This window comes from Pollachius pollachius, assembly GCF_949987615.1.
Source record: "Pollachius pollachius genome assembly, chromosome: 3".
In the NCBI taxonomy this organism is placed as follows: domain Eukaryota; kingdom Metazoa; phylum Chordata; class Actinopteri; order Gadiformes; family Gadidae; genus Pollachius; species Pollachius pollachius.
The window spans coordinates 38,478,147-38,499,397 of NC_136936.1; the positions used below are offsets into that span (position 1 = coordinate 38,478,147).

Below are 21,251 nucleotides of genomic sequence, written 5' to 3' on the forward strand. Positions count from 1 at the left end.
TGAAAAACCCAACTAGAAAACAATTTACATGGTTCAATGCATCTAACAATGGTCAATGCTCAAGGCTGGATTACTGGTTAATCTCAAACAACCTAATAAATGATGTTTCGAAATGTGAAATCTTAGCATCACCTTTAACTGACCATTGTGCAATTACACTGTCTTTTCAGTTTCATCGTGGTGAGGCAAATCTTATTCCTATATGGAAGTTTAATAATAGTCTTCTGGAAAATACTGACTTTTGCAAAGAGGTTAAAAATTTTGTTTAAAATTTTCTGAATTGGAACTGTCACCTTTGAGCAAATGGGAGTGGTTTAAATTTAAAACTAAAGAGTCTGCCATTAAAACATGAAGCATATTTCTAAAATCCAAAAGCAAAAACAACAGGAAATTATTAGTGAAGTAAACAAACTCTGTCAAATAGTGGATTTATCTGTAGCAGAACAGGTCAAATGTAAACCAACCAAATGTAAATAGCCTTCAAACTGAACTAGATAATTTGTATTTGGAAAAAGCAAAAGGAGCTTATATACGCTCAAGAGCTCGCTGGTTGGAAGAAGGCGAAAAAAATTCTTCCTATTTCTTTAATTTGGCGAAACAACGACAAACCAAGAAGAAAATTCAGAATTTAAATATTAATGGTGTTAACATAGACAGTCTAGATCAAATCAGTGAGGAAATAAGAGTTTTCTAGCAACTTATACAAATCAAAGTTTTCAGAGGAGAACTGTCTTTTATTTTTTGGGAAAATTAAGGAATGTGTAAAAACAATGGATGAGGATTTCAAGCAGTTGATGGAGGATAAACTCAGAATCGAAGAATTGGCTGGTGCAATAAGGCGGATGTCTAAGGGGAAGTCACCAGGACTGGACGGATTAACCGTTGAGTTTTACATATTTTTCTGGAAAGAAATCAGAATACTACTGTATAATGCCGTAACAAATTGTATTTCGACAGGGCACTTGTCTCCTACTATGAAACAAGGAGTTATTACACTAATTCCGAAGCCCAACAAGGATAAACTTTCACTGGATAATCGGAGGCCGATAACCTTATTATGTAATGATTATAAATTGTTGGCACACGTGTATTCAAACCGATTGGATGAAGGTTTGCCAAAATTAATTGATGAATGCCAATCAGCTTTTGTGAAGGGTAGAAGTATTCATAACCATACCAGGTTGATACTTGATATGTTAGATTATAAGGACTTCATTAATACGGATGGCTATGTGCTATTTCTAGATTTTTACAAGGCCTTTGATTGTGTTAAACATCCTTTTTTGGTGGAAGCATTGCACTTTCTGGGCTTCGGGGAACATTTTCTGAATGTTATTAAGATGTTTTATACTGATATAAACAGTTCTGTTTCCCTGAACCCTGGATTTACCCCTAGGTTTGAAGTACTGCGAGGCATCCGACAGGGTTGCCCTATTTCCCCAAAGCTTTTTATATTGGCAACCCAACTGCTAACAGTTCTTTTCAATCATACCACGGAAATAGCAGGTATACTTTTTTCAATAAGGAATTTAAAATAAGTCAATTCGCAGATGATGCATCCATATTTTTAAAAGATAAATCAATGGTAGATAAATCCCTAAATACAATCTTTTTTTTCAAAAGCTTCAGGACTCTCACTTAATATAAAAAATGTGAACTTCTCCCCATTCATACAAGTGACGACTCAGTCATCGCTTCAATTAGAGTTGAATCTGAGGTGAAATACTTTATCCTTTAGATAATAGTTTTTAGATAATACTACATTATCTAAAAACCTTATTAGAAGAGAAGACATTAATGTTTCAAATCGTATAACAGATGGGAAAAAATCAGTCACTGGCTAACAAGTGACCTTACAATTTTTGGAAGGATAATTTTATCTAAAGCAGAAGGTATCTCTAAATTAATCAATCCTTGTCATTCCTTGTTCGTTTCTAATAACAATATTAAAAAAGCCAATTCAGTTATTTTCCAGTTCATATGGAGAAACAATACCCATTATATTAAAAGATCTCAGTTGGTTGGAGAATATGAGAAGAATGCTGTTAAAGCTCTTGACTTTGATGCATTTGTCGGTACCTTTAGGATAAATTGGATTAAAACATACTTGTCTCAGTCAAATTCAATGTGGTTTCATGTTCGAAGATCTTTGTTTAACAAATTAGGTGGTTTAGACTTTCTTTTAAAATGCGATTTTGAGGTCTGCAAAATTCCCATTACGCTATCTTATTTCCACAGGCAACTACTCTTATTCTGAAAGATGATGTTTACCCATCATCTTTCTCCCCACTGCTCAACTCTATGGAATAATAGAGTCATTCTCATTAATAGAAAATTGATATTTAAAAATGATTTATTTGAGAGAGGCATTACGTTTGTAACTGATTTATTGGATTGTAATGGTAACATTCTTGATTATCATACTTTTATACTTAAATATAACTTCCCTTATTGTACTGAAATGTTAAGGCAGTATTACCAAGTTTAGTTTTCGGAAAATGTAATTTGTCTGATAGGAATTTTAACAACAAGTTAATTGGCATTGTTTTAAAATCTAGGATATATCATGACTGACACAGAGAGGCACTTATCAAGGTCCCAGATTCAGCAGTCGTATCTATTACACATAAAGCATTTTACAAATTTATTAAATGGCCCGTCTCTCCTAAAGTTAAAGAAACTCATTTAAAGATTATTAATAATGTTTATCCAACAGCCGCATTTCTTCATAAAAGGTTTAGTTTTGAAGTTGACACCTGTAATTTTTGTGGTAAGTGTGAAGAAACTTTAGAACATATGTTTTTTCTATGCCCCTTGTCCCAAGCTTTTTGGTCTGACATAAGAAATCGGCTATTACCAAAAGTACATGACATTCCAACCTTCGATATCTCTCACGCTTTCTTTTTTATGGATAATTTGAATGCATCTGTGTCTGACATGATTAATATTATTTTACTTTTGGGTAAATATCATCTTCATTGCTGCAAGTGGAGAAATAGTAAACCCTCCTTTAACTGTTTTTTAAATGATTTTAGGCTGTTTTTCTTGTCCTTAAAAATAATACACTCTAGCAGGATTGCAAAGAAGATAAATGTAGATTTTTCAAACTTTTTTTTATTTTGAAGTTAAGTCATTTTGGGACCTTGACGTCCCTGCTCCACATGTTAAAACTTGGTTGTCTTGTAATTTTTGTTGATCTATATGATTATTTATTTGAAATTTGTCTTGCTGTGGATCCCCCTAGGCCTTCATAATTTTGTTTTTCTTTTTGTATTTGTATTTGTATCGGATTGTTTGTCCCCTACGAGAAGTTGTATTGCATAATTATTGTTTTGTCTTTAAATGTTCAATGAAAAAATAAAAAAAACTTCCGCAATCCACCAGTGCTCACCGGCCAATCCTGGTATTGCAATTGTTTAAGCGGGCTGTGGACGGGTCCCTCGATTCAAGGGGCCCAGAAGTAGATATCTCCGTTCTCTCCAATACAGGTGGGGAACAGGAATGTGTCTCCGCAAAAAATGTCTGGATATCAATCAAAGGCTCATAATTATCTTTATACCATGTACTAATAAAATGTAAGTTTTCTCTTTTCAAAACGCCACCTCAACCGTTTTATTAGCCGTTGCATTTATCATTTTTTTGCAGGAGAAGGAGGAGGGGTGGACTGGACAGCTGAAAGGAGTCGTAGTGAAGCAATTGTTGATTTGGCCCGGCATCCGAGAGGGCTCAATGCACGGCTCCGTTAACTTCTCGTGTACAATGTTTTTCCTTTTACTTAACATGATGGTTGATGGTTTTTAGGCACTGTGTTGATTTTTTTATCCCTTAAAGTCGCCGAGGGATGTATAGACTGTCCTCTCGCTCATGATGCTACAATGCTAGACAACGAGAATATTTCTGCACCCGGTGTGGGTACCAGATTGACTCGGCTGCCAGATCGACTTGGGGTTTTAGATGCGGAAGAACAGAATTCAAGATGGCTGCGCCCGGTGTGACTTGAAGTATGAACTGTTTTCATTGTGCTTGGACCTTGTTGGTGGTATAAATGGCAATTTCAATCACTCGTATTACTGCAATACCTTACTGCATCCGTATCTCTGCCTATTGCCTATTTTGGAGCGCCTGGTACTCTGCCAATGCTACTGCAACAACAACTTTCCGGGTGGCGTCCATGTTTTCCTCCAACGACCGAGCGAAACATAATAAAACGATTGAAGGGTGGGCCTGACCTCATCCGAGGTCCGAGTCGGTTCGCAGAGAATACTAAAACGCACCATTAAACGTAGTACACTATCCGTACTCACTTAGTGCGCTAATTTTCAGATGTCAGTGTTGTTCCAAATCGAATACTCCGTGGTGCTCTAACCGGAAATCCTCCCCCGCAATAAACATCCACTTTGAACGGTGAACTATTTACGCCTAGCAGCTATAAAAGCTATAAAGACTACAAAATGACTATTAATGCAGGCTATGTGGAAAATGCGTCAACTTTGGCTCAGCCTGGCTCCACCCTCTTCCGCAACGTAGTTAAGATGGCTGCCGTTGAGTACGAAACGTGTACATCGATCCACACTTCGCGATTTGACCGTTTTGAGTACACCATCCGGGTCCATTCAGTACACTTATTTTCGTCCGATCTGAATTGGAACGCCCTACGTACTCAAACTAAGGCTAGTAAGTACGGATAGTATGGATATTGGAACACGGCACCATTCATATTTTTCGATCTCATAGGTCCCATGGGCTCTACCGGAAGGGGCGTGACTTCGCCACTCTATTGAGCAGTTTTCATTGGAATGAACGGGCGCCATTTTTTAATCAGCTGTGCGTTCTTGCTAAATTATAGCAACTCTCCACTCATTCTCCTCTGACCATGCATTTAATTGGCTTTGACGGCCATCAGTTCTCGGCAATTCCTCATTCGCCCTCTCACGTCTGACAGGTTCGAAATTAAGGCTGTGCTATTTGTGGTTCTTGCCACGCCTAGTACTTTTGGCAGTAACACCAGGTACAGCCAAAAACGACAAAAACTGGACTTTAACACTATTTGAGACATTTTTTGAGTGATATACATATTTTGACTGCTTTATGTACTCATTAATCGAAACGTCCGGTTAATCTGCAACGCGGTCTTTAATAGGTCCATGCGCCGCACTGGCCTTTGGGTCGTGCGTCAACGTCGCTGCCATATTGGAGAGGCAAAGGCTGCCCTGTAAACAAACGGGGGAGCTGTGGTTTTAATGGATAAACGGTAAAACATAAAAAAAAGTTATAAGGTTATAATGTTATAATAATCCATGTTAATGTGTTAAGGGTTTATCATCAACCTAAGGTCAAGCAGTGAATATATATCTTTAATATAATAGATGCCTCTAATATAATTGACATGACTATAAAATCGATACATTTAAATTAGTTGAGATATGTAAACGTTAAAGTGCTGCTTTTCCAGAAAAACCGAAGCTCCTCCTTTTACTTTTTTGTTAACAGGCTAGTCTGGGCCTCTCTAATATGGCGTCGACGAAGACGTATCGCAGCAACTTGTCGGTGAAGTCTGCGGCGTCTGTCTGCTCTAGTGTACAGTTCTATGCTGTAATGTACAGTTTTATGCTCTAGTGTTAGGAGCTGGCAGCGCCCCTCCTACAAGCACTGGCGACGCAACATCCGACTCTACAGCATCGTGAACAATAACGGGTATCGTTTACTGGTAAGAGAACAGTCTTGTTAATGCATATATTGATTTCCTTGATATCCCTTCATTATCTTGATCTATTCCTGTTTGCCATACTTCTGTTTAACAAATGCTCACGTTTATACGATACGTAGGCGCAAAAACAAAACAGGCCAATAGCTATTCGGCTAACTTAAAGCTAATAGGGCTGAACACTGACGAACTATAATTCCATTGGTGACATACAATTTGATCCCTCTCATCACTACCCTGCTCAGTAAGCAAACATTGAAAAAGGCAACTAACAAAGACAAATAACGTGCACTAAAGCAATGGTAATCAGAGCCATGATCAGCAGGCGTTTTCTATTGTAGTTGCCAAGGCTACATGCACTTGCTAACACACCCAAATAGCCTCTTCAGCTGTTAAAGGAGAAATCCGGTGTAAAATGGATCTGGGATATGTTAAGTATGATAACGAGTTGGAATGTTCGTTTGGGAGCAAAAAAAACGCGTATAGACGCATTCTTAAGTTGGCTGTTTTTAGCCGATTTTACTAAAACGCTATAAACTTGGAACGATGGGGCACTGGTTATGGTATAAACTAAATCGTTATTTTAAACCACTTACAAGGCTAGAAGTAGACCGACACTTCTTTGGTAGTATAATAAGGGTCTTAACATATAAAACGAGACATTGATAACTTTGTAAGTGTACAGGTTGTTTATTAAAAAGGACATTTTATACACACAATACCATCAGTTGTTCACCCGTCAACGCCATCTTGTTTTTAAGACTCGATAAGTAGATTGGAGAACACAGAGCTTGCGTGTTGTGGACGGATGGCACAATCTCTGTGTTCGTCAATCTACTTATCGAGTCTTAAAAACAAGATGGCGTCGTGTTACCACTTTTCTCCTCAAGTGGTAACTAAGTTTGACAGGCGTTCAACACAAATGATGTCATTTAATAGATCCAATCTGCCTTAATCGAAAGTATTTATGGAACGACCTCTTATTAAGAATAGGTGTCCTATTCATATTCTGAAACTGTTCATGACTGATGCTTGCTGCCTGTTAACGGTCTCATTTCTTCTTACAGCCTGCTTTAATTGACATTTAGTGCCAAGCTTCTTCACGAACGTTACAACCATGGCAGGTGGACAGACCATGGATATACTAGCAAAGGTGCTTGAGCAGTCAGCCAAGTTGATGGAGGAGAAGGTGGATGAGCAGTTGAACAAGCTGGATCGTATGGATGACGACGAACTGGATAAACTGAAGGAAAGGAGACTGGAGGCACTCAAAAAAGCTCAGAAACAGAAGCAGGTAATTGGGCACATTTTGATCTCTCCTCAAACCACAAATTAAACTTGACTCCTCCTTAATGGTTTTAAGTTTAAATGTTTTTTTATTTTTAAAGGACTGGTTGTCCAAAGGCCATGGCGAATACAGAGAAATACCCAGCGAGAAAGACTTTTTTGGGGAGGTAAAGGAGAGCAAGAATGTGGTCTGCCATTTCTACAGAGACTCCACCTTCAGGTAATCAAAATAAATCTATTTGATTTTTGCACTAAAGTCATATATAATTTAGATGTCAGATTTGAATATGACATTATAAAATGAGTAAGCAGAAATGTACTTCTAATAATGCATGAGTTAATGCTGAATATATGCTTGTTTTATCCATTTTCAATCTCTTAAAGAACAGAGATAGAAAATGTATACGGTTCTCTCAGAACAGTTGCCATTATTTGTCTTCCCTTTTATGCAGATGTAAAATTGTCGACAAGCACCTTGCCATCTTGGCCAAGAAGCATGTTGAAACAAAATTTATCAAGCTGAATGTGGAGAAGGCCCCCTTCTTGTCTGAGAGGCTGCATATCAAGGTGATTCCCACCATGGCCCTGCTGATAGATGGGATAACCAAGGACTTCATTGTTGGCTTCGGTGATCTTGGAAACACAGATGAATTCTCCACAGAGATGCTGGAGTGGAGACTTGGCTGCACAGATGTTATTAATTACAGGTAAAAAAAAACAATTGCTTCATTTACCTGTATATTTTTGCTTGTGAAAATAGTACTGGATATGATTGTAAATAAGATACTTGTGTGTGTTTGTATAGACCGTTTATTTTTTCCCCATTGTATCTTAGTGGTAATCGCATGGAGCCTCCTTCAATGGCAAAAAGACCAGGAACAAAGTTCACAAAGGTGGAGAAGAAGACCATAAGAGGGAAAGGTTACGACTCTGACTCTGATTCTGAAGATGACTGAATACCACATTCTCCCTCTTTCCTCCAATATCACGCTCTCCCTCTCAGGGGACATCATCATTAAGATCTATTTTATGGCTTTTATTACTCCCTTGATTTAGTCATTGTTTACGTCTTTCCTTTCCTTAAACATGATAATTTTTTTACATTCATCTTTCAAATCGTTGTAGAAGACAACCAAATTCTATAGAAAATTATTTCTCCCTGATGGTGTTGGTTCTCTTGGTTGGTGGAACAAGTCAAGAACCTTATGATATTCTCCTAACTTATTGCCATCCAGGAACATGGTATTGATTAAAATATTTGGGCTTTATCTGTGCATGCATTTAAAGATGCAGAAGTACGTTTGGAGTTCGGCTTATTCAGTGCAAATTACATTTCAGGCAATATTCAAGTGATTGTGTACCTAAAATGTATTTTGTATAATTTGGACCCCGATTTGAACAAAGGATTACTGGGTGACTGTGAAAAACCGAACCCCCTCAGTGCCAGTGTGCGACGCAAAAACTTTTCATGTGTAAAAAAATAAACAAGGACATGGGTTCCATTGCATGTCTGAGAAAGCTGAGTTGATAATTATCCATCTGCTTAATAAAAGACTAAAACTTGATTGAGAAGTGTTCTTGTTAATTCCTCTTCATTCCTTCTGTGGCTATGAAATATTTGTTCTCCCCCCCCCCCCAGGTAAATCACAAACTATACAGATTCAACATTTTATTTTTCTTTAAGAAAACACATTGCCCCTTGATGGGAGTGGATTCTCATGGGCATAATGTGTGTATATATAAACACAACACGTCTTCAATGTGAGAGTGTAATGAGCACAGCTAAGATTCAATAGTCTTGGGCTCTATTGGCTTGAGGAGGCGTCGCACAATCAACTCTCCTTTGCTGTTGATGTACGAGTCTGCCATGTCTTCTTCAGCAGGGAGTCCATACGGTGTCTTGAGTGGCTGTATGCTGCAGCAAACAGTTGGCCGGAATGGAGAAAGTTAGCAAAGTTATGCAGGGACATTTAGCTCCTGGAATCCAATTAGACCATGCATTGAAGATGCTCAATTATGATATATTGAGCTTTCAAAATGTATTTGTAGTTTGAGGATATTAAGTGAGACCTTGGTGCTTTCAAAAAGGTAAATGTTAATGGTACCAAATGAGAACACAGTATTTATTTTTATCTTGCAGTTTCATACTAGTACTGCCATCTTACCTCACAAGATGCTTGACGTACTTCAACAGGCTATTGACTGCAGGTGTGTTTTTGTGAACGACAGGGATTTGTCCCTGTATATACACAAGACAAAAAAGAGCATTGCACATTAAAATGTTTTGAAATTAAGGCTTGATAAAATGTCACGCAGCATAATCAAGAGTGAAGTTCACCCGCATAGACATCGGCAACATGCATTCTTTGACAATATAAACTTTTGCAGCCTGAATTTGTGACACTGAGCAGCAAGCTAAATTCCGTACAATGTATCATTCCCTGGTAGGTCTCTTAGCCAGTTTAGTTAAACAGCGTGGTCTACAGACATAAAGCCTCGCAATCACTTGTAATGCCTGATTTCCATCACAATGTTATGGACTTTTAGGTTGTAATGAAAACTTCTGACAAGGAATTAAATGGCATGGTTCAATTTTTTTCTTCTTGACAATATTCTCAATGAAATGAACACAGAAAACAAGAATGGGTTCAAACAGACAAAACAACAGGATGGCAGGATGGCTGTTGCCTTGTTTAGGGCATTATAGCTTTCAGTCTTTTCATTAGGGATGTCATGAAAAATATCGATTTATGCTACCCTTATCCTGAAATGAGTTGAGACTACAACGGACTCTGCACTCAATGGCAGTACAAGTGAGAATATGTTTGGTGACAAGTAGTTGAACCATATTAACTAAAAAAGAAAATAAAAGAAAGTAGACCATGAATGCAATGAAACGGCCAACGTTACCTTTTCAAGACCAAGGTCTTTAATCAGTTTCTTCTCCCAGTATGGTCGTCTCTTTGTACTCTTCACACGTATCACTATGTGAAGTTTATGAGGTTGAGTTGGATCACCCCCATATTTCAAATGTTCTTTGGACCTCTCTTCAAAAAGCTGAGGTTTCGAACATGGGGCAAAAATGACAGACAATCAATGGTTGGAAGGAATAAAGATACATTATATTTCGTTATCATAGAATGGGTGTCAACGTACCGCACTAGGGATCCGTGATTTGGTAAATCTGGTCCGGATCGACATAAGTAAAGGGGTTTGATATACAGGGCCTGTCAAGATCTGTGACACATAAAACAGACGGATACGAGGCATTACGGTCATTACTCGTAAAAGAAAAGCAACCACAAGATAACTTAATATAGTAATGATTTCTTATTTACCTTGACCGGTAAAGATAGACAGCGGCACATGAGTGACATCTTCCTCACTAAGGCGCACTTATGTTGGTTATAATGAAATTTAAACCAGCCTTAGCAAGCATGGGAATAGCCGCCAAGGTTAAACACAAAAACGGTGTCCAGAGAGCTATTGCAGACAGAAAATGTGTCAAGAAATAATATTAATAACACATTCAAAAATATGATACGGCCATATTCATTTTCCCATCAGCAGGGGTGAGGATAAATGACATAAAAAGCTCAGCACAGCGTTTCTCATCTATGTTGTGCTGGTGACGTTTCTCTGTACCGGAAGTGTTAATGGGTTGCATTGAAAACATTCCGGAAGGAACATTTTTACTTACCTTCAAGAACTGCTCAGAGAAGTATCTAGTCATAAAGAATAACTTAAATTACGTAAAAATAAGTTTAGTATAGTAAAATAAAAATACATAAAAAATGAATGCATGTATGCTCTGTTCATATTAGGTTTTTCTAAATATTGGTGTCTGGCTTAAAGTATATTTTTGCAGGGGATCCACCAGGTAATATTTTTGTGTGACTCCTGTCAACTCAGGAAGTTACAATAGTCTAAAAACATCTGTGACGGATGTTCAGCCGCCGGGTGAAACGGGGAGCTGTAGATTGTTTTTTAGAAAAATATGCACCCATTTTTCTTGGATATCCATGTTATTTTTATAGAAATTTGTTAAGACACTGTTCGTTTGATCATGACACAAAATCACGTTACTGGGATGGAGGCATCTGCTGTCTCTGTCCTTAAGCGTGCTGTTGAGCTGGACCAGGGCGCTCGTTTTCAAGAGTCCCTTGTCTGTTATCAGGAGGGCATACAGTTGCTTATGGACGTCCTGAAAGGTATATCTCCCCCTCTCATTTCTCTCCCCCCCCCCCCCTCTCTTTTTGTTTCTCTATGCAGCTGTCTCTTTCTCTCCCTCTTTGAAACTCTTGTATAATATATACATTTGTGCTAAACTGCCCAACTGATGTATCTTCTTCCACTAGCCGTCAAAGATGACCCAAAGAAAGTGCACTACAGGGGGAAAATCAAGGGCTACATGGAAAGAGCTGAGCAGATCAAAGTTCACGTGAACCAACTTAAAGAGGGTACCAGCATTATTGAGCCATGTCATTCAAACGTACATTTTTATTCTCATCTTCCTGAGGAATGTATTACTTTGTACTATTAAACTAATCTTCCCAAAATGTCATCCTCAATCAGATGGTAAATACCACGAGCAGATCAAAATATCTGAGGATGCCACAGGTTACAGCTATGGGATGTTATTCAAGCCCTACATAAGCAGTGCTCTCTCAGAGGTCTGGGTGGAAGATCCTTACATCCGACACATCCATCAGGTACTGCCGATTTCCAGCTCACCAAGACACACTAAAGAACTCCATTTTTCATATCCTAAAAAAGGTCATCCCTTCTTACTTCTTAGTTGTACAACTTCCTCCGCTTCTGTGAGATGTTGCTGAAAGCCGACTGCCAAGTGAAAACAATCCACCTGCTTACGTCCCAGGATGAAGTAGGCAATGACTTATTTATCACTGCCATCTACTCTATTTAGGCACTGCAGTTCACAGACATAAAGAACACTGTCACTCATACATACATACATACATACATACATACATACATACATACATACATACATACATACATACATACATACATACATACATACATACATTCTGTACATACATGCATAGATGAAGCCCTTACAAATGACAACCCTTAAGTGATTCTGTCTGTGCTGTGTTGCAGGTGGACAGTGGCCAACAGACCACTGCCCTGGCCGAGGTAAAGCAGAGTCTTCAGACTCAAGGAGTATCCCTGGACCTTCAGTACTCCTCCACCATCCATGACAGAGAGATCAGGTGTGGTTAATGTTGTAGCAAAACAAAGTCACAAATATTCTATACATAACCTACACATGAGTACTTCATGCTGCCAGATATCAGCCCAATTTATAAAACACTTTTTGTTTTTGCTTGCAAGTGCAGCTTTATATGTCAGCAATGGTATTGGGGTATTGCATGTAATATATATGAAGTTGTAGCCTGATTATTATTAGTTTCATTTCCTTAAAAGGTTTGACAACGGCTGGATCATCAAGATAGGAAGAGGACTTGACTACTTTAAGAAATCTAAGGTAAGACAGTATCCATGATGTTGCATTTTATTTAACTCTATTCATTTATTAAGAACTATTAATGCAATTGTAAGAGCCAAATTAATAAATACAAAATACAAATCTAGTTTGCATATTTTGAGTTATTGGTTTGTATTGTATATGTTTATTAATAAAAAACGATATTTGCATTGGCCCATTAGGCTTCCATAGAGTCATGTAGTGATATCATGCCCGGGAAAACAGCTGGAAGCCTAGGTAGCAACAACGTTTTTTTGGCCCTTATTTGGATTTCATGCCTTTGTTTGTATTGTTCCCTTTTTGGCAAGTTAAAGGTCAAATTAAATCAAGAGACATGTCATTTTTGGGGTCAAGCTCATTGCTTCTTTAGGCTTACCAAGTAAAAAGACAACGTGACATTATTATTATTATTATTATTATTATTATTATTATTATTATTATTATTATTATTATTATATTGTGGCTTTCGATGAGTTTCTAAAAGTGTTCATTCTGTCCTGCAGGGCCGCTTTTCAGTTGGATATTGTGACTATGATCTCAGGCAGTGCCATGAGACCACAGTGGACATTTTTCACACCAAACACACAAAGAAACTAGGAGACGTTATGTGAAGAGAATATTTTAGAAAACAATCGATACTGAACACAAGCAGGAGTTGCTCTCTACCTTCTTTCTCATTCTTTGGTGCCTTGAGAAAATTTGTATAGCGTGGAGGTGGGAACCCTTTTAAATGATGGTTCTGGTCACTGTCATGTGTTAGCCACATACCTATTTTATATTTTAACACTGCTTTCAAATTGAGACTGCTTTCAGATTATATCGAACAAATTTGGGGCATGTAATTCAACTTTTTTTGTTTTTATTTAAAACATTGGCAATATTTGTATATTTTGTATGGAATAATTGTAAGTTTATGTAATATCTCATGTATCCCAATGACCAACCCTCCTAGGAAGCAATGGCGCCATCTTGTGGAAAACTTTAACCTTAAATCATTTTTCAATAAAAATAAAACCTTTTTCTAAGATTTACAGTTCAACCTCCCTTGTTTCATAAAAATGTCGTGATCAGTTTTATTTTTTGGTTTAAAATATGTTAACGAGGCTAATCATGCAGGTGGAATCTCACATAGTAGCTGCTGGTCAATTTATGAAATGTAAAGTATCATTGACATTGTGTACTCTGAATTGAAATGAATGGTAACCATCTTTTCAGTGAATCCAAAGAGCAGCGATCGGATTATCTTCTGCTTTAATCTCATTCCTCAACTGTCCTTGCAAAGAAAAAATATATAATCCATCCATCTACGTATGATCATCTCTCACATATAATGATAACCATCCATCAGTTTTTGACCCAGAAAAAAAAAAAATTTAGACTAATAATTTACCAGCATCTATGTTGCTCTATGGTATGTTATGTAATCACTATAGTTAGGTATTATTGCTAGGTAAAAAGTTACCAATAAACATCTATGGAGTGGGGCTCCCGAGGGCATTGTGGTGCCATGTACAAGAGGCCTTAACAAAACACATTTCTCCAACCACACACACACACACCTCACATTTCCAGTAATACCAGTAGAGATGCATGAAAGGTGGTCAATCAAAATATTGGCTTTTGGTAGTTCATTCAGCTGCAATGCCCATATAAAGAATGTCCTGCAGGTGTGTTCCCTCTGGCAGGGCATGTTTGATTTCCTTTTGATGTGGCTATTTCTCTCTTGCCCAGCGCATTCAAACCAATGGACAAATGCAGCCTCCATTGTGGCACCTGTATGAATCTTTGGGTGTTGTCCAATAGCCTTTAGAGCAAGCGTAAACAATTCCATCAGCAGTAATGGCTGTCCTCTTTCCAACCAGGTTTTTTTTTCCTTTACTCTCATTTCTGGGACTAAAATCAGGTTAGCGTTTCATAAGGAGCTTAGCGCAGAGGGCCACAGTGTGCCACTAATGTAATAGACTATCTCTCCCTCTCCCTCTATCTCTCTCTCTCTCACTCTCTCACTCTCCCACTCTGTCCCTCTCCCTTTCTCTGTTGCCGCGTCTCATTCTATCCTGTCCTCTTTTCTCTTTGTGTGCCGGCTCACTCTTTCATGGAGTGACCTTGCCTCCCATTCTCTCTCTCTCTCTTGCTCTCTCTCTCTCTCTCTGTTTTCTTTTTTCTTTTACCCTTCTTACCCTCCTAGTTTCTCGATTCCTCTCCACCTCCCTCTGTAGACAGATGTGGACAGCAGAGGCAGGAGTTTGCAGTGAGGACGGTAGCTCTCTACCAGCAGAACAGTATTTATAAGGAGGAGAAAGGCCCAGAGAGCAACGAATGGACGTTTGGTAAGTCAAAGATCACCCTCTGTTATGGGTGATGTATGCTTTATGTAAAAATATATGGTTTTATTACAGTTTTAATTAAAAGGGAAGAGAAGTACAATATTGGTTTTATTGAGTCCACTCCTGTTGGGAGTTTTCTGGGCTTTTGCGTTCCATGGGTTTGTGATTGTGGTTGTTGTGGATTATGGGCTGTGAAATCTTGCAAGGATCACTCGGCAATGTCAATAATCCAGGGGATAATCTCCTGTTTCTGTTGGTGCTATGGTTTGGGTCATAGTACATGTGACCCCCCTCAAGTCTTTATAAAGCAGCTTTATTATTTCAAGCCCTGAATATTGCAGGGTTTTAAATGATGGTGGTACTGTACATTTTGTGAAGAAGAACTTCGGAAAGCCCAGAGTTGAGATTGTGTTTTCTTAGTTTTGTGTCTTATGCTCAACGGTACGCATGCCAACCAGGGTGTTCATTAGCTAACAGGAGGCTTGTGAACGCAAAAGGTGTGGTGTGGACTTTGCATGTTTGTCCATGGCCTGCCGCATCTTGCTCTATCAAGCATGCATGTCAGATGCTATTTACATCACAGAGCATTTAGGCCTATAGTGTCACTGCAAGTGTATACTATTTTTACTCCATTCATAACCTCTATACACTGTAAATTATAAACATATGATTCTGATTATTATAATGATCAGTATGATTATTAGTTTGATTATTCGCATATTTATCCAATGAATATACAATAAACAGTGCACTAGCTATGTATGGTTTGTTGCCTCTTTTTGTGCCGTATATTCATAACTCTAGGGTTCACAGTACAAGGAACATTCTAACCACGCCTTCTTGCTTCGGAAAGACTCAAGTTTGTTCATCGTCAATAAACCTTTGAACTTTGGTGGTGCGTCTGATGCTGATAAGTGCCTGAGGTGCTCGTATGCAAAGACAATTCATCGGATTGCTAATGTCCACCGTTCAGAAAGACTTTGACCTCTCGGCAGACAATAAGATCCATAAACGTTATTGATTCTCGTTGGTTTTGTCCCAATCGACTTTCTGTGTTTTTATTTCTTGACCAGAGCAATGGAGTCTTGGACTGTAGAACGCAGCCCTGAAGATATTCCAGGTGGGAGTCACTGGCAATGTGCTATGGCAAAAATATAACTAAGAGAAATACAAAAAAAAGAGGATGCAAAAAACAATCTTAAAAGGCTAAGTGTGTGTATATATGTGTGTGTGTGTGTGTGTGTGTGTGTGTGTGCGCACATGGGTGAGTGTGTGCGCATTAAGCTGTATTTGTGTGTGTCTTGTCTTCACCAGGGAGGAAGAAGTCTAAGCTGAACATTCTGAAATCTCGACTGTTCAAGAGATCCAGAAAGGAAGATGAAGGCCGCGCCAAACTCAGCCAGTCTACCAGTGACATCACAGCTGGGAAGGGACTTGATTCAGAGGAAGATGTAGCGTGAGTTAGTGCATGAAGTCACCTGACTTACTAAACCCTTTGTAAAAGTGTTCTTCTTACCAGCTAGGATATACAAATATAAACTATTTTTGGGGTGCTCTCCCTTCCTTATATGCTGGCATACAAGCTTTTACCATTCACTTACACCATACAATGTGTGTTGACTGTAACTTCAGTAATTTTGATGGAAGTAACAATTATATACTTACATTCTCTACATCTTTGACATCCAAGATGTTTAAAGGTGACATATTATACCATCAGGTGTGAGTGTGATTAGCCGTTACAAGCCGTTTTGAGCAATATTTGCTACAGTCCACTGGGTAGGCTGGTAGACTGATCTATCCAGCACACCTCTAGGTGGACACCACCACTTGTGATGTCAGAAGAGGCTGATTTTAAAAACGCTTGTAACAGCTAATCACACTTACAGCTGGTGATATAATACAGTGGGGCAAAAAAGTATTTAGTCAGCCACCAATTGTGCAAGTTCTCCCACTTAAAAAGACCAGAGAGGCCTGTAATTTTCATCATAAGTAAACCTCAGCTATGAGAGACAAAATGAAAAAAAAAATCCAGAAAATCACATTGTCTGATTTTTTAAGAATTTATTTGAAAATTATGGTGGAAAATAAGTATTTGGTCACCTACAAACCAGCAAGATTTCTGGCTGTCACAGACCTGTAACTTCTTCTTTAAGAGGCTCCTCTGTCCTCCACTCGTTACCTGTATTAATGGCACCTGTTTGAACTCCTTATCAGTATAAAAGACACCTGTCCACAACCTCAAACAGTCACACTCCAAACTCCACTATGGCCAAGACTAAAGAGCTGTCAAAGGACACCAGAAACACAATTGTAGACCTGCACCAGGCTGGGAAGTCTGAATCTGCAATAGGTAAGCAGCTTGGTGTGAAGAAATCAACTGTGGGAGCAATTATTAGGAAATGGAATACATACAAGACCACTGATAATCTCCCTCGATCTGGGGCTCCACGCAAGATCTCACCCTGTGGGGTCAAAATGATCACAAGAACGGTGAACAAAAATCCCAGAACCACACGGGGGGACCTAGTGAATGACCTCCAGAGAGCTGGGACCAAAGTAACAAAGGCTACCATCACTAACACACTACGCCGCCAGGGACTCAAATCCTGCAGTGCCAGACGTGTCCCCCTGCTAAAGCCAGTGCATGTCCGGGCCCGTTAGAATTTTGCTAGAGAGCATTTGGATGATCCAGAACAGGATTGGGAGAATGTCATATGGTCAGATGAAACCAAAATATAACTTTTTGGTAAAAACTCAACTCGTCGTGTTTGGAGGAGAAAGAATGCTGAGTTGCATCCAAAGAACACCATACCTACAGTGAAGCATGGGGGTGGAAACATCATGCTTTGGGGCTGTTTTTCTGCCAAGGGACCAGGACGTCTGATCCGTGTGACGGAAAGAATGAATGGGGCCATGTATCGTGAGATTTTGAGTGAAAACCTCCTATCAGCAAGGGCACTGAAGATGAAACGTGGCTGGGTCTTTCAGCATGACAATGACCCCAAACACACCGCCCGGGCAACGAAGCAGTGGCTTCGTAAGAAGCATTTCAAGGTCCTGGAGTGGCCTAGCCAGTCTCCAGATCTCAACCCCATAGAAAATCTTTGGAGGGAGTTGAAAGTCTGTGTTGCCCAGCGAAGGCCCAAAAACATCACTGCTCTAGAGGAGATCTGCATGGAGGAATGGGCCAAAATACCAGCAGCAGTGTGTGAAAACCTTGTAAAGACTTACAGAAAACGTTTGACCTCTGTCATTGCCAACAAAGGGCATGTAACAAAGTATTGAGATGACCTTTTGTTATTGACCAAATACTTATTTTCCACCATAATTTTCAAATAAATTCTTTAAAAATCAGACAATGTGATTTTCTAGATTTTTTTTTCATTTTGTCTCTCATAGCTGAGGTATACCTATGATGAAAATTACAGGCCTCTCTCATCTTTTTAAGTGGGAGAACTTGCACAATTGGTGGCTGACTAAATACTTTTCTGCCCCACTGTATGTCACCTTTAAGAACACAAACAAGAACACTAAAAAAATAGCTCAAATAATTACAGATAAACATTGAAGCAATCATAAATAAGGCAGATACTATTTGTTTCCTTTCAAAGGGAACTCTTACTGTTGAAGTACAATCTTCAGGATTGCTGCATTAAACCTCTAAAGTCAAATCAGTAAATGATCCACTCTTTCTCCCATCATTGCACAATCCTTTACTGCTCAGGTGCTCCGAGGTAATGCTTGGGTCAAGAGCATTGTCCCATGAAAGCATCTTTGTGGCAGACGAGGTCCTGGCCGACCCAGAACCCTCCAGGGTACTGTCCCACGAGAATGTCCACACCAAGATCAAAGCTCTTCAGGTATCACTTTGTTTTGGAGCTGTAGTAGTGGAGGACAACTCAATGACAACTGTGGGACTGCTGTGAAATGACATCAGTCTGTGTTCAAAATGTCACAGATGAAGCTTCAGCAGCAGAAGTTGCACTTGGGGCCCCCCTCCATGGGTCTGTCGCTAAAACGTCCGGACCACCTGGCCAGGGCTACTGCTAGTGAATCTGCATCACAGGAAGCTCTCAATAAGGTACATTATCCAGGCCAAGTTATTATCATGTTAGATAATAATGAGGTTATATCACATGATCAATCCCGCATCTTCCCATGATATGTATATGTGAGCACTGGGCACTGGGTCTGTTCTAGTGCATGCTTCAAATGTAATTATATTAACCAATGATGCGGTATTTTATTTGTTGACTTATTTCTCAGGAAATATTGCAGCCTTCCACTCAACCGCAGTCACCTGCACACAATAACTCGCCTACCAGATTTGTGGCTCCCATGCCATCTCCTTCTGCACCTACTGCTGTTCTGCTGACCTCACCCACTACTGCTGCTGACCTTCCTTCAGACTTCAGCAGCCCAGCCAAGGTCGCTTCCTCTCTGGATACATCTGCTGCACGCCACCGCATGTCCGTCAAGCCAAGGAACCAGAGGGCTAGCACTAAACGACAGAAAGTGAGTGTTTTCTTCTTTTGGCCCACACAAGGGAAGTTAAGGATGACTATTGAGACACACCTGGTATGCTTTCATTTGCATTTCTTCCTTTTTTTCCCCATCTTTTATTCTTTAGACTTATGCCAGTCCTCTCTCAAACCTGACAAATGACATGAATCATCCAGCATTGGAAGAGGAAACTAGTTTTCCTGCTGAAACAGAGTCCTCAATGTCCTCCCACTCAACTCAGATCCCACAATCAGAACCAGAGGGGGTCAACATCTCGCTTACACCTCAGGGTCTCCATTTAAATCCACTGGAGGCTGAGGCCATCAAACAAGAGGCACAAGCAGCATCACAACCAGAAAGATCTGATACGACCCCTCAGCTTCTCGGAGCTAAATCCCTCCAGCCCGTTGATCTAAAGCATCGGCAACAGCCTGCTGTTACGACAGAAGGGAGCAAAATAGAGCGTCTTGCAGACCTAGGAACACAGGCAGTATTCCATGCCAAAAGCAATGAATTCATCTCAACAGGGCTGAAGGGTAAAAATCTTGAGAGTGAGCACAGCTCCGAAGAAGTGTCTACGACGTCCCTCTCACCCAGCTTTGGCTCAGTTGGGTCTTTCAGGTCTTCCTCTTTGATCCAACATAGTACGACTCAGCCAATGGCCAAGGTCACACAGAGAGAAGGCCAAGGTTCAGGGCCTTTCAACTTGTCTTCTGTAAAAGGACAAGATGGAGAAAGGCCTCGGTCAAGCAGCTTTGTGGCACATGGTGTAACCAGTTTCAAGGGCAGATCAGAAACAATGGTGAAGTCCTTCACCTCGAATGTCAGCCAGTCACAGGGACATGGATTTCAGAAGAAAAGGCAGGAAGAGGAACATTTGGGAGATATACAGCAACAAAGAGGTGCCGGAATAGCTAAGGATGGAGAAGTTAAAGAAAAAGGTGAATTGAATTCCTTGGAAAGGAGGGTGACCTTCAAAAAGAGAAAATCAGCACAACTTCCAAAACAAGCAGCCAATATGACAGGAGCCTTAGCAGGGATAGAGGGCAGTCAGGAGGGGGTAGAAGAATCTGTGGATGCAGAGGAGGTCCTGGAGGATCAAGGGACAGGAGCCTTTGGCGTGAAGCTTCGCTCCACATCTCTATCTTTAAGATACCGCGCTGAAAGTTCTGCCTCCAGTGTTCAACCGAACAGCACAGAGATGGCAACGTCTGCCCCGGGGCTAATACCCGGTCACCCTACCTCGGCCTCCTTTGGTTCTGGGGAAAAAGGTGATAAGAGAATCATAGGGGATATAGAATCTGACCGTTCAAGTGTCCATCGAAGAGGCACAAGGCCATGGTCTTTCCGACATGCTGGTGAGTCTTGAAAGAGAGAAAATGAAGTAAAGAAAGTATTGGATGTTTTTGATGATTTTGTTAAGGGATTTTTCTTTTTCTCTGAATTTCATTTTTTGCAGATGTTTAGAAGGCCAAGTGACTTGATTATCTAGGATTAGTATTGGACTTTGAAGTCCAACCTATATGCATCACACAGGAAGTAGATTATAGAGTGATAACATGTTAACTTTGTACTGAATTTCCATGCAGGATGCTATAGGATGGTCTATAAAGTTACCTAACTTTATCTCTCTATTGCTTAGGTGGAACTGCCGCCCAGCCTACTTTCTCAAGCCTTCGAGACAAAGCCAATCATACAGAGCAGGCAGAAGTGTCTGTACCTACTCTAGAGACACTGGACATGTCTTTAAACACCAAGGATGTAGAAAACACTGAAGATATTCTGCAGGGTCAAGCGGCCTCACAGTCAGTCCCACAGTCAGCCCCAGCAGATGTGTCTTGGATGAGCATGGCCATGGAGAAAACAAGAAGCCTGTTCAGTAGTATGCCCAGAGATTTCACAGGCCTGCAAAGTA

The 21,251-nt window shown here is 39.8% G+C and overlaps 3 protein-coding genes across 4 annotated transcripts; 2 read left to right on the forward strand and 1 right to left on the reverse strand.

Annotated features, from left to right (window-relative positions):
• The first annotated feature begins 5,573 nt into the window (after window positions 1-5,573).
• txndc9 (thioredoxin domain containing 9) lies at window positions 5,574-8,550 on the forward strand. Its single transcript, XM_079731580.1, has 5 exons — window positions 5,574-5,707; window positions 6,772-6,998; window positions 7,093-7,211; window positions 7,444-7,698; window positions 7,827-8,550. The coding sequence occupies exons 2-5, from the start codon at window positions 6,822-6,824 to the stop codon at window positions 7,945-7,947; spliced, it is 672 nt and encodes a 223-aa protein (XP_079587706.1). The 5' UTR covers window positions 5,574-5,707; window positions 6,772-6,821; the 3' UTR covers window positions 7,948-8,550.
• A 141-nt stretch (window positions 8,551-8,691) lies between these two features.
• Window positions 8,692-10,625, reverse strand: mrpl30 (mitochondrial ribosomal protein L30). Its single transcript, XM_079731387.1, has 5 exons — window positions 10,330-10,625; window positions 10,148-10,228; window positions 9,902-10,048; window positions 9,157-9,230; window positions 8,692-8,906 (listed from the first exon to the last, which is right to left on the reverse strand). The coding sequence occupies exons 1-5, from the start codon at window positions 10,366-10,368 to the stop codon at window positions 8,774-8,776; spliced, it is 474 nt and encodes a 157-aa protein (XP_079587513.1). The 5' UTR covers window positions 10,369-10,625; the 3' UTR covers window positions 8,692-8,773.
• A 315-nt stretch (window positions 10,626-10,940) lies between these two features.
• Window positions 10,941-13,481, forward strand: mitd1 (MIT, microtubule interacting and transport, domain containing 1). Of its 2 annotated transcripts, XM_079732990.1 has the most exons (8): window positions 10,941-11,202; window positions 11,350-11,451; window positions 11,567-11,703; window positions 11,790-11,876; window positions 12,116-12,228; window positions 12,443-12,503; window positions 12,686-12,740; window positions 13,007-13,481. In XM_079732990.1, exons 1-8 carry the CDS (start codon window positions 11,058-11,060, stop codon window positions 13,030-13,032), a joined length of 726 nt encoding a protein of 241 aa, XP_079589116.1. In that variant the 5' UTR covers window positions 10,941-11,057; the 3' UTR covers window positions 13,033-13,481. The 2 variants fall into 2 exon arrangements, with proteins under 2 accessions (XP_079589116.1, XP_079589115.1); XM_079732989.1 differs by lacking the exon at window positions 12,686-12,740.
• Window positions 13,482-21,251: the final 7,770 nt, after the last annotated feature.